The sequence below is a fragment of the Leptodactylus fuscus genome, chromosome 3, assembly GCF_031893055.1.
Source record: "Leptodactylus fuscus isolate aLepFus1 chromosome 3, aLepFus1.hap2, whole genome shotgun sequence".
NCBI classification, from domain to species: Eukaryota; Metazoa; Chordata; class Amphibia; order Anura; family Leptodactylidae; genus Leptodactylus; species Leptodactylus fuscus.
In genome coordinates, this window is record NC_134267.1 from 234,585,773 (window position 1) to 234,599,573 (window position 13,801).

General features: G+C 42.3%; 1 protein-coding gene across 1 annotated transcript in view; it reads left to right on the plus strand.

Moving 5' to 3' along the window:
* LOC142198607 (L-gulonolactone oxidase-like) overlaps window positions 1-13,801 on the plus strand; it is a 93,035-nt gene that overhangs the window by 38,756 nt on the left and 40,478 nt on the right. The window contains exons 5-6 of the mRNA XM_075269635.1: window positions 10,362-10,452; window positions 10,672-10,857. Of these exons, the coding sequence (XP_075125736.1) occupies window positions 10,362-10,452; window positions 10,672-10,857 (277 nt within the window). The remainder of the gene's footprint in view (window positions 1-10,361; window positions 10,453-10,671; window positions 10,858-13,801) is intronic.

Genomic DNA, 13,801 nt, shown 5'->3' on the forward strand with positions numbered 1-13,801 from the left:
AGGACTGCCGGTGACATCTATTACATTACCTGTATATAGAGAGTTATCACTGTGTTATCTGTGGTGTTACATAGGACTGCCGGTGACATCTACTACATTACCTGTACTCAGAGAGTTATCTCTGTGTTATCTGTGGTGTTACATAGGACTGCCGGTGACATCTACTACATTACCTGTATATAGAGAGTTATCACTGTGTTATCTGTGGTGTTACATAGGACTGCCGGTGACATCTACTACATTACCTGTACTCAGAGAGTTATCACTGTGTTATCTGTGGTGTTACATAGGACTGCCGGTGACATCTACTACATTACCTGTATATAGAGAGTTATCACTGTGTTATCTGTGGTGTTACATAGGACTGCCGGTGACATCTACTACATTACCTGTATATAGAGAGTTATCACTGTGTTATCTGTGGTGTTACATAGGACTGCCGGTGACATCTACTACATTACCTGTATATAGAGCGTTATCACTGTGTTATCTGTGGTGTTACATAGGACTGCCGGTGACATCTACTACATTACCTGTACTCAGAGAGTTATCACTGTGTTATCTGTGGTGTTACATAGGACTGCCAGTGACATCTACTACATTACCTGTACTCAGAGAGTTATCACTGTGTTATCTGTGGTGTTACATAGGACTGCCGGTGACATCTATTACATTACCTGTATATAGAGAGTTATCACTGTGTTATCTGTGGTGTTACATAGGACTGCAGGTGACATCTACTACATTACCTGTATATAGAGAGATATCACTGTGTTATCTGTGGTGTTACATAGGACTGCCGGTGACATCTACTACATTACCTGTATATAGAGAGTTATCACTGTGTTATCTGTGGTGTTACATAGGACTGCCGGTGACATCTACTACATTACCTGTATATAGAGAGTTATTACTGTGTTATCTGTGGTGTTACATAGGACTGCCGGTGACATCTACTACATTACCTGTATATAGAGAGTTATCACTGTGTTATCTGTGGTGTTACATAGGACTGCCGGTGACATCTACTACATTACCTGTACTCAGAGAGTTATCACTGTGTTATCTGTGGTGTTACATAGGACTTCCGGTGACATCTACTACATTACCTGTACTCAGAGAGTTATCACTGTATTATCTGTGGTGTTACATAGGACTGCCAGTGACATCTACTACATTACCTGTATATAGAGAGTTATCGCTGTGTTATCTGTGGTGTTACATAGGACTGCCGGTGACATCTATTACATTACCTGTATATAGAGAGTTATCACTGTGTTATCTGTGGTGTTACATAGGACTGCCGGTGACATCTACTACATTACCTGTATATAGAGAGTTATCACTGTATTATCTGTGGTGTTACATAGGACTGCCGGTGACATCTACTACATTCCCTGTACTCAGAGAGTTATCACTGTGTTATCTGTGGTGTTACATAGGACTGCCGGTGACATCTACTACATTACCTGTATATAGAGAGTTATCACTGTGTTATCTGTGGTGTTACATAGGACTGCCGGTGACATCTACTACATTACCTGTACTCAGAGAGTTATCACTGTGTTATCTGTGGTGTTACATAGGACTGCCGGTGACATCTACTACATTACCTGTACTCAGAGAGTTATCACTGTGTTATCTGTGGTGTTACATAGGACTGCCGGTGACATCTACTACATTACCTGTATATAGAGAGTTGTCACTGTGTTATCTGTGGTGTTACATAGGACTGCCGGTGACATCTACTACATTACCTGTATATAGAGAGTTATCACTGTGTTATCTGTGGTGTTACATAGGACTGCCGGTGACATCTACTACATTACCTGTATATAGAGAGTTATCACTGTGTTATCTGTGGTGTTACATAGGACTGCCGGTGACATCTACTACATTACCTGTATATAGAGAGTTATCACTGTGTTATCTGCGGTGTTACATAGGACTGCCGGTGACATCTACTACATTACCTGTATATAGAGAGTTATCACTGTGTTATCTGCGGTGTTACATAGGACTGCCGGTGACATCTACTACATTACCTGTATATAGAGAGTTATCTCTGTATTATCTGTGGTGTTACATAGGACTGCCGGTGACATCTACTACATTACCTGTATATAGAGAGTTATCTCTGTATTATCTGTGGTGTTACATAGGACTGCCGGTGACATCTACTACATTACCTGTATATAGAGAGTTATCACTGTGTTATCTGTGGTGTTACATAGGACTGCCGGTGACATCTACTACATTACCTGTATATAGAGAGTTATCACTGTGTTATCTGTGGTGTTACATAGGACTGCCGGTGACATCTACTACATTACCTGTACTCAGAGAGTTATCACTGTGTTATCTGTGGTGTTACATAGGACTGCCGGTGACATCTACTACATTACCTGTACTCAGAGAGTTATCTCTGTGTTATCTGTGGTGTTACATAGGACTGCCGGTGACATCTACTACATTACCTGTACTCAGAGAGTTATCTCTGTGTTATCTGTGGTGTTACATAGGACTGCCGGTGACATCTACTACATTACCTGTATATAGAGAGTTATCACTGTGTTATCTGTGGTGTTACATAGGACTGCCGGTGACATCTACTACATTACCTGTACTCAGAGAGTTATCACTGTGTTATCTGTGGTGTTACATAGGACTGCCGGTGACATCTACTACATTACCTGTATATAGAGAGATATCACTGTGTTATCTGTGGTGTTACATAGGACTGCCGGTGACATCTACTACATTCCCTGTACCAGAGAGTTATCACTGTGTTATCTGTGGTGTTACATAGGACTGCCGGTGACATCTACTACATTACCTGTATATAGAGAGTTATCACTGTGTTATCTGTGGTGTTACATAGGACTGCCGGTGACATCTACTACATTACCTGTATATAGAGAGTTATCACTGTGTTATCTGTGGTGTTACATAGGACTGCAGGTGACATCTACTACATTACCTGTATATAGAGAGTTATCACTGTGTTATCTGTGGTGTTACATAGGACTGCCGGTGACATCTACTACATTACCTGTACTCAGAGAGTTATCTCTGTGTTATCTGTGGTGTTACATAGGACTGCCGGTGACATCTACTACATTACCTGTATATAGAGAGTTATCACTGTGTTATCTGTGGTGTTACATAGGACTGCCGGTGACATCTACTACATTACCTGTATATAGAGAGTTATCACTGTGTTATCTGTGGTGTTACATAGGACTGCCGGTGACATCTACTACATTACCTGTATATAGAGAGTTATCACTGTGTTATCTGTGGTGTTACATAGGACTGCCGGTGACATCTACTACATTACCTGTACTCAGAGAGTTATCACTGTGTTATCTGTGGTGTTACATAGGACTGCCGGTGACATCTACTACATTACCTGTACTCAGAGAGTTATCACTGTGTTATCTGTGGTGTTACATAGGACTGCCGGTGACATCTACTACATTACCTGTACTCAGAGAGTTATCACTGTGTTATCTGTGGTGTTACATAGGACTGCCGGTGACATCTACTACATTACCTGTATATAGAGAGTTATCACTGTGTTATCTGTGGTGTTACATAGGACTGCCGGTGACATCTACTACATTACCTGTATATATAGAGTTATCACTGTGTTATCTGTGGTGTTACATAGGACTGCCGGTGACATCTACTACATTACCTGTACTCAGAGAGTTATCACTGTGTTATCTGTGGTGTTACATAGGACTGCCGGTGACATCTACTACATTACCTGTATATAGAGAGTTATCTCTGTATTATCTGTGGTGTTACATAGGACTGCCGGTGACATCTACTACATTACCTGTATACAGAGAGTTATCACTGTGTTATCTGTGGTGTTACATAGGACTGCCGGTGACATCTACTACATTACCTGTACTCAGAGAGTTATCACTGTGTTATCTGTGGTGTTACATAGGACTGCCGGTGACATCTACTACATTACCTGTACTCAGAGAGTTATCTCTGTGTTATCTGTGGTGTTACATAGGACTGCCGGTGACATCTACTACATTACCTGTATATAGAGAGTTATCACTGTGTTATCTGTGGTGTTACATAGGACTGCCGGTGACATCTACTACATTACCTGTACTCAGAGAGTTATCACTGTGTTATCTGTGGTGTTACATAGGACTGCCGGTGACATCTACTACATTACCTGTATATAGAGAGTTATCACTGTGTTATCTGTGGTGTTACATAGGACTGCCGGTGACATCTACTACATTACCTGTATATAGAGAGTTATTACTGTGTTATCTGTGGTGTTACATAGGACTGCCGGTGACATCTACTACATTACCTGTACTCAGAGAGTTATCACTGTGTTATCTGTGGTGTTACATAGGACTGCCAGTGACATCTACTACATTACCTGTATATAGAGAGTTATCGCTGTGTTATCTGTGGTGTTACATAGGACTGCCGGTGACATCTACTACATTACCTGTATATAGAGAGATATCACTGTGTTATCTGTGGTGTTACATAGGACTGCCGGTGACATCTACTACATTCCCTGTACTCAGAGAGTTATCACTGTGTTATCTGTGGTGTTACATAGGACTGCCGGTGACATCTACTACATTACCTGTATATAGAGAGTTATCACTGTGTTATCTGTGGTGTTACATAGGACTGCCGGTGACATCTACTACATTACCTGTATATAGAGAGTTATCACTGTGTTATCTGTGGTGTTACATAGGACTGCCGGTGACATCTACTACATTACCTGTACTCAGAGAGTTATCACTGTGTTATCTGTGGTGTTACATAGGACTGCCGGTGACATCTACTACATTACCTGTATATAGAGAGTTATCACTGTGTTATCTGTGGTGTTACATAGGACTGCCGGTGACATCTACTACATTACCTGTATATAGAGTTATCACTGTGTTATCTGTGGTGTTACATAGGACTGCCGGTGACATCTACTACATTACCTGTATATAGAGAGTTATCACTGTGTTATCTGTGGTGTTACATAGGACTGCCAGTGACATCTACTACATTACCAGTATATAGAGAGTTATCACTGTGTTATCTGTGTGTTACATAGGACTGCCGGTGACATCTACTACATTACCTGTATATAGAGAGTTATCACTGTGTTATCTGTGGTGTTACATAGGACTGCCGGTGACATCTACTACATTACCTGTATATAGAGAGTTATCACTGTGTTATCTGTGGTGTTACATAGGACTGCCGGTGACATCTACTACATTACCTGTATATAGAGAGTTATCACTGTGTTATCTGTGGTGTTACATAGGACTGCCGGTGACATCTATTACATTACCTGTATATAGAGAGTTATCACTGTGTTATCTGTGGTGTTACATAGGACTGCCGGTGACATCTACTACATTACCTGTATATAGAGAGTTATCACTGTATTATCTGTGGTGTTACATAGGACTGCCGGTGACATCTACTACATTCCCTGTACTCAGAGAGTTATCACTGTGTTATCTGTGGTGTTACATAGGACTGCCGGTGACATCTACTACATTACCTGTATATAGAGAGTTATCACTGTGTTATCTGTGGTGTTACATAGGACTGCCGGTGACATCTACTACATTACCTGTATATAGAGAGTTATCACTGTGTTATCTGTGTGTTACATAGGACTGCCGGTGACATCTACTACATTACCTGTATATAGTGAGTTATCACTGTGTTATCTGTGGTGTTACATAGGACTGCCGGTGACATCTACTACATTACCTGTATATAGAGAGTTATCACTGTGTTATCTGTGGTGTTACATAGGACTGCCGGTGACATCTACTACATTACCTGTATATAGAGAGTTATCACTGTGTTATCTGTGGTGTTACATAGGACTGCCGGCAACATCTACTACATTACCTGTACTCAAAGAGTTATCACTGTGTTATCTGTGGTGTTACATAGGACTGCCGGTGACATCTACTACATTACCTGTACTCAGAGAGTTATCACTGTGTTATCTGTGGTGTTACATAGGACTGCCGGTGACATCTACTACATTACCTGTATATATAGAGTTATCACTGTGTTATCTGTGGTGTTACATAGGACTGCCGGTGACATCTACTACATTATCTGTACTCAGAGAGTTATCACTGTGTTATCTGTGGTGTTACATAGGACTGCCGGTGACATCTACTACATTACCTGTATATAGAGAGTTATCACTGTGTTATCTGTGGTGTTACATAGGACTGCCGGTGACATCTACTACATTACCTGTATATAGAGAGTTATCACTGTGTTATCTGTGGTGTTACATAGGACTGCCGGTGACATCTACTACATTACCTGTACTCAGAGAGTTATCACTGTGTTATCTGTGGTGTTACATAGGACTGCCGGTGACATCTACTACATTACCTGTATATAGAGAGTTATCACTGTGTTATCTGTGGTGTTACATAGGACTGCCGGTGACATCTACTACATTACCTGTATAAGAGTTATCACTGTGTTATCTGTGGTGTTACATAGGACTGCCGGTGACATCTACTACATTACCTGTATATAGAGAGTTATCTCTGTGTTATCTGTGGTGTTACATAGGACTGCCGGTGACATCTACTACATTACCTGTACTCAGAGAGTTATCACTGTGTTATCTGTGGTGTTACATAGGACTGCCAGTGACATCTACTACATTACCTGTACTCAGAGAGTTATCACTGTGTTATCTGTGGTGTTACATAGGACTGCCGGTGACATCTACTACATTACCTGTATATAGAGAGTTATCACTGTGTTATCTGTGGTGTTACATAGGACTGCCGGTGACATCTACTACATTACCTGTATATAGAGAGTTGTCACTGTGTTATCTGTGGTGTTACATAGGACTGCCGGTGACATCTACTACATTACCTGTAATAAGAGAGTTGTCACTGTGTTATCTGTGGTGTTACATAGGACTGCCGGTGACATCTACTACATTACCTGTATATAGAGAGTTATCACTGTGTTATCTGTGGTGTTACATAGGACTGCCGGTGACATCTACTACATTACCTGTATATAGAGAGTTATCACTGTGTTATCTGTGGTGTTACATAGGACTGCCGGTGACATCTATTACATTACCTGTATATAGAGAGTTATCACTGTGTTATCTGTGTGTTACATAGGACTGCCGGTGACATCTACTACATTACCTGTATATAGAGAGTTATCACTGTGTTATCTGTGGTGTTACATAGGACTGCCGGTGACATCTACTACATTACCTGTATATAGAGAGTTATCACTGTGTTATCTGTGTTACATAGGACTGCCGGTGACATCTACTACATTACCTGTATATAGAGAGTTATCACTGTGTTATCTGTGGTGTTACATAGGACTGCCGGTGACATCTACTACATTACCTGTACTCAGAGAGTTATCACTGTGTTATCTGTGGTGTTACATAGGACTGCCGGTGACATCTACTACATTACCTGTATATAGAGAGTTATCACTGTGTTATCTGTGGTGTTACATAGGACTGCCGGTGACATCTACTACATTACCTGTACTCAGAGAGTTATCACTGTGTTATCTGTGGTGTTACATAGGACTGCCGGTGACATCTACTACATTACCTGTACTCAGAGAGTTATCACTGTGTTATCTGTGGTGTTACATAGGACTGCTGGTGACCTATTCTGTAGGTATTTCTTCTATAGGTGTGTTCGCAGTGATGGGCGGCTTTAGATGAAGCTGAGATACAGTGAGGCGACATTAGATACGGTATGTGGTGATGTCACTGACGTGTCCTCTTCTTGTGGGCAGCTGTCAGCGCTCGCTGTCACTTTCTATCTCCGCTTTGGGACGGCTGGGATTGTGTTGTCATGTCTCCGGCTTCTTCCCATTGATCGTCTGTCACTTTCAGGAGCAGTTACAATGAGATACGTGTCATGGCGCTCGCCTTTCCTGGAAATCCGTATAACGCCGTAACACAACATGGCGACATAATAGAGGAAGATCAAAGTGAATGATTAACACGGACCCGGCCGGCGACATAACCGCAGCCGAGGGCAGAGATCTGCGAGATCCTCTCTGTCTGGGGCTCAGACGTGCCGCTAGGGCTACATTTGTTTGCCATGTCGAATGACAGCCGTGATCGGGAATAGGCCGGGGTCGCTGATATGTCACTTTCTTATTGTTGTGGTGGAATCTGCTAGAAATCTAGGTGCAGGTGTGAACAGGGAGGAAGCAGCAGATCTTTGTGTGTATTTTGCAGGATGTGAGTTCCGGTTGCCCTGCGACCACCTGACTTCCTGTCTGGGTGACTACCATGTGATTACAGGTAGCTTTATGTGTCACCAGGGATCGGTGCACTTGTACTTTGCGCTGGTTTTACAGATGACAGTAGAGGGCGCCAGAATTAAGTCCGGAATTACAAAACAAGGGTGAATCGGCGCCACTCCTGACTACAGTCTGTACGGGGTATTGCAGCTCAGTCCCATGAACTTCAGAGCTGCAATACCAGACATTACCCCTAGTGAGGTGTGGCGCTGTTCCTGGAAGACTTTCTAATTCTGGAATGAGAAGGGTCCACAGCAGCACAGAGGATTTTAGCACAGTATTGCAGTGATCTACATACATAGTGTTACATAGTGGAAGAAGCAGGGACGTCAGCAGTACAGAGTATTTCAGGATAAAAGTGCTGATTCAGTGGAAGCTTACAGACAGGGTATTGTAAATAGTAAGGTCCCCAGCAGCACAGAGTATTTTAGGAGGGTCTCGTGCTGATTTTGTGAGAGGTCTCAGACTGATATTTATTTAGTGGATAGAGCCAAGTCTCTCAGCAGCACAGAGTATTTCAGGAGAGGATTGTGTTTATCTTGTAGATTGAAAGCTAACCTATAGAACATGCAGAATTCCCAGCGGTACAGAGTATTTCAGTACAAAAATGTGCCGATCCAGTGGAAGCTTACAGACAGGGTATTGTAAATAGTAAGGTCCCCAGCAGCACAGAGTATTTCAGGACACCATTTCCCGTTAGCCCTCTTTATGTGTTTGGCCCTGTCACCCCATGGTCCCGGGGGGGGGGGGGGGGGGTCCAGCTGCTTTAGTCACAGGAGACAGTAATTGGTGCTGACATTTGATGAATCCACGTGGCGCCATGAAGGTCGCTTCCCGCACCTGAGGACGGTATTTGTCTTCTGCTGGGAGGTGACGCGGTGTCGCAGTATTTAGATGAGGGGATATTGATGTGGTCCTGTGATCCACGCCCGGCAGGCTTTCATATGTCACCATTTGCATATCAAATTGGCGAGTTTAAAAAAAAAAAAAAAAAATCACTTTGTAAATTTGGATTTTGTACTTAAAAAAATGTTAAAAAGTTTCGGTTGACCTCTGTATAAGTTTTAGAGGATAAATCCATCCTGTTCCAGAAAAGTAGGCTATCGGAGCATGCTAGGACCTGTAGGTCCCATTTACTTACTGATCATCAAATCTATTACTCCAATCACATCCAAAGCTGCATTTAAAATTTAGGTGGTGCCCACTTTCTAAGACTGAGATCTTCACTACTAGCACCAGAATGCAGTACGTCTCGTCTCATGGTCTGTACAGACACTGAACCCGCAGAGGTTGTGGAGAGATTAAGGATTCTGCAAGCTGAGACCTATCAGCATATTCCTTCTGTATAATGCTTTTACAAAAATGGAGCTTAAAGGGATCTTTCACCATCTCTAATTCTCTGCATCCTTCAGTAGGCGCTGCTTTACTGATTCCAGCGAAGTTGGAATTTTTTCTCTAGTGCTCACCATTCCTGAGCAATCAGTGTTATTACTTTCAGCACCAAATGTGCCAGTTGGGCTCTCTACTGTGAGGGGGCGGTCCTGAGCTGGAGCAGGTAGTCTGAGACCGCCCACCTGATAGTAGAGAGCCTATTGCTCGGGAACGGTAGGGGCTAGAGAAAAAATTCCAACTGTGCTGGAATCAGTGGAGCGGCGCCTTTTCAGGGATGTAGAGTTGGTGGACGTAGTGAAAGTTCGTCTTTAAAGGGAAACTTCAGTCAAAATAATCTAATAGATCCTAGCTTCTTAAGAAGATTTTATTGGATGAGGTTATGATCTCCTCTGATTTGTAAAACGAAAGACTCCATAGAGGGTCCCGACCCCTTTGGTACTGCCCAGAGATTTCAGTGTTGTTCCTTCATCTCTAGGTCGTACCAATGGGGTATTGATCTGAAATCACAGACTGATGATATAGTCTTCCAATTATGTTATGCTGGACAAATCCATCACTCTTAGACCCGTCATCTTGGAAAACGTATCCTATAACATCTGTGTTGTGTTCTACAGCATCGGTGCCATATCTGATGTTGCGGCGGGTGGATTTATCGGGACGGGGACCCACAATACGGGCATCAATCATGGCATACTGGCTACACAGGTGAGATATTGGGCAGCTAAGAGACCACTGGAGTAAAATGTGGAGCAAATCCAAGGTGTTACACGGTGCAGATTCTGCGTCAAATTTTACCGCGGATTTATGGTGGACGGGAATGTGACGCCAATTTTTTAGACGTGTTTTTCTTTTACATGTTGGGCACAGTAGAGCTACAAATTGGAAGCAGTCATTAACTTCTGTTCTACCCTTTATTTCACGCAGGTTGTGGCGCTGACTATGATGACGGCGTCAGGCGAGATCTTGGAGTGCTCGGAGTCGGTGAACCCCGATATCTTCCAGGCAGCCAGACTTCACCTGGGGTCCTTGGGGGTCATTCTGACCGTCACTCTGCAATGCAAGGAGGCCTTCCGTCTGGAGGAGAAGCAGCACTCGTCCACTCTGCAAGAGGTGAATATATTCTTATCCAGACGCCGTGCCAAGGAGCTGCCAGAGCTCTGGGCTTCAGAAACTTAAAGGGGATGTCCGGAATGTCATAGTGAGGGGAAGAAAGTTCCTTTAAATGATACCAATATGGCACCTGCAGATTACTGATACACTATTGCACAGAAATCCTTGTGAAGTGTGCGCCACCTAGTGGTAGTATTTGATGCATCGATTCTATGAGATGAACAGCAGGGGGTTAAAAGCTCTGTATACGTAAATCTGAGCTCCGAGCCCTAAAAAGATGTCACATAAAATAAATTGTAACAAATGTCTATACCAAAGAAGAGTTTGAGGTGGTGGCCGGTGTCCCAGTATACAGGAGCCCTGTGCAGCTGCCTATATGATATGTGCAATACTGCTGGTAATGGTGGATATCCAACAATGATGTGCCATTCAGCGCATCTAAGCTTATCATGTGTGGTACCATCTACTGAGCTGTGTATCTAATCCTATCCTGTGTGATACTGACTGCTGAGCTGTGTATCTAATCCTATCCCGTGTGATACTGTATACTGAGCTGTGTATCTACTCCTATCCTGTGTGATACTGTCTGCTGAGCGGTGTATCTAATCCTGTCCTGTGTGATACTGTATACTGAGCTGTGTATCTAATCCTATCCTGTGTGATACTGTATACTGAGCTGTGTATCTAATCCTATCCTGTGTGATACTGTATACTGAGCTGTGTATCTAATCCTATCCTGTGTGATACAGTATACTGAGCTGTGTATCTAATCCTATCCTGTGTGATCCTGTCTGCTGAGCTGTGTATCTAATCCTACCCTGTGTGATACTGTATACTGAGCTGTGTATCTAATCCTATCCTGTGTGATACTGTATACTGAGCTGTGTATCTAATCCTATCCTGTGTGATACTGTATACTGAGCTGTGTATCTAATCCTATCCTGTGTGATACTGTATACTGAGCTGTGTATCTAATCCTATCCTGTGTGATACTGTATACTGAGCTGTGTATCTAATCCTATCCTGTGTGATACTGTATACTGAGCTGTGTATCTAATCCTATCCTGTGTGATACTGTCTGCTGAGCTGTGTATCTAATCCTATCCTGTGTGATACTGTCTGCTGAGCTGTGTATCTAATCCTATCCTGTGTGATACTGTATACTGAGCTGTGTATCTAATCCTATCCTGTGTGATACTGTCTGCTGAGCTGTGTATCTAATCCTACCCTGTGTGATACTGTATACTGAGCTGTGTATCTAATCCTATCCTGTGTGATACTGTATACTGAGCTGTGTATCTAATCCTATCCTGTGTGATATTGTATACTGAGCTGTGTATCTAATCCTATCCTGTGTGATACTGTATACTGAGCTGTGTATCTAATCCTATCCTGTGTGATACTGTATACTGAGCCGTGTATCTAATCCTATCCTGTGTGATACTGTATACTGAGCTGTGTATCTAATCCTACCCTGTGTGATACTGTATACTGAGCTGTGTATCTAATCCTATCCTATGTGATACTGTATACTGAGCTGTGTATCTAATCCTATCCTGTGTGATACTGTATACTGAGCTGTGTATCTAATCCTATCCTGTGTGATACTGTATACTGAGCTGTGTATCTAATCCTATCCTGTGTGATACTGTATACTGAGCTGTGTATCTAATCCTATCCCATGTGATACTGTATACTGAGCTGTGTATCTAATCCTATCCTGTGTGATACTGTATACTGAGCTGTGTATCTAATCCTACCCTGTGTGATACTGTATACTGAGCTGTGTATCTAATCCTATCCTGTGTGATACTGTATACTGAGCTGTGTATCTAATCCTATCCCATGTGATACTGTATACTGAGCTGTGTATCTAATCCTATCCTGTGTGATACTGTATACTGAGCTGTGTATCTAATCCTACCCTGTGTGATACTGTATACTGAGCTGTGTATCTAATCCTATCCTATGTGATACTGTCTCCTTGTTTCCTCTGTCCATCCATCAGTATGTCATGCTCCCCATGAACCTCTATTAAAATTTATAATGAGTGAAGACCCAGGTGAGGTGCAGTGCACATAACAGTCAGTGATACTCAACTTTCCTGTTCCAACTGGTCAACAAGGGTCATGCAGGAGTGTTTTATTTCAGTATAATATTTTTTAATGTATATGTGGGTTTTTTATTTTATTACTATTTATTAGTAATGGCTGCTGCCTGACACTCGATTACTAAGAGAGGAATTAGTCTTTGTCGTAAAAGTAGGCTAGCTCTAGCCCCCCAATTACTCTGGTTACTCACCACTACCAGGGGCACCAGAAAGAGCCAGGTACAGTCCAGTATCCGACCATCTTACCAAGTCAAACATGTGCCAGTCTCTCCCTTCACTTGTACAAGTGTTATGTCACTATATCCCTTTATACGGACATATTCTGCTGATGGTATACAGGTACATAAGATATAGCACTTACCTTCTTGGTCAAATCTTGAATTACACAGGGTTACACAGCAAATCCATCAGAACAGAAAATGTAAAAGCAAGTTATAAGTAGGAGAAGTTCTCATAAAGCATGAAATCAAAATCATCAAGTGCGGCCCTGATTCACTACCGAGGTAATCGCTTGTGGGCACCGCACCCTCCTACGACCTAGCCTAACAAGGAAAGATTTACTGTATATAATTATATACGTACAGCTGGTATACGTTATATATCTTCTTGTATATAGTGATATGGACCATGCCGGTATAACCTGGGTATCTCCTGTATATAGATATATATGTACAGCTGGTATACATTGTATATCTTCTTGTATATAGTGATATGGATTTTATTCCTTATTCTCTATACGAATTCCTGATAATGTATTGTAGAGATTTACGTCATGTGTTGATCTTCGAGGTCTCCGTATAGATCGGTGGTCCTATAATACACTGCAGCCTGAAT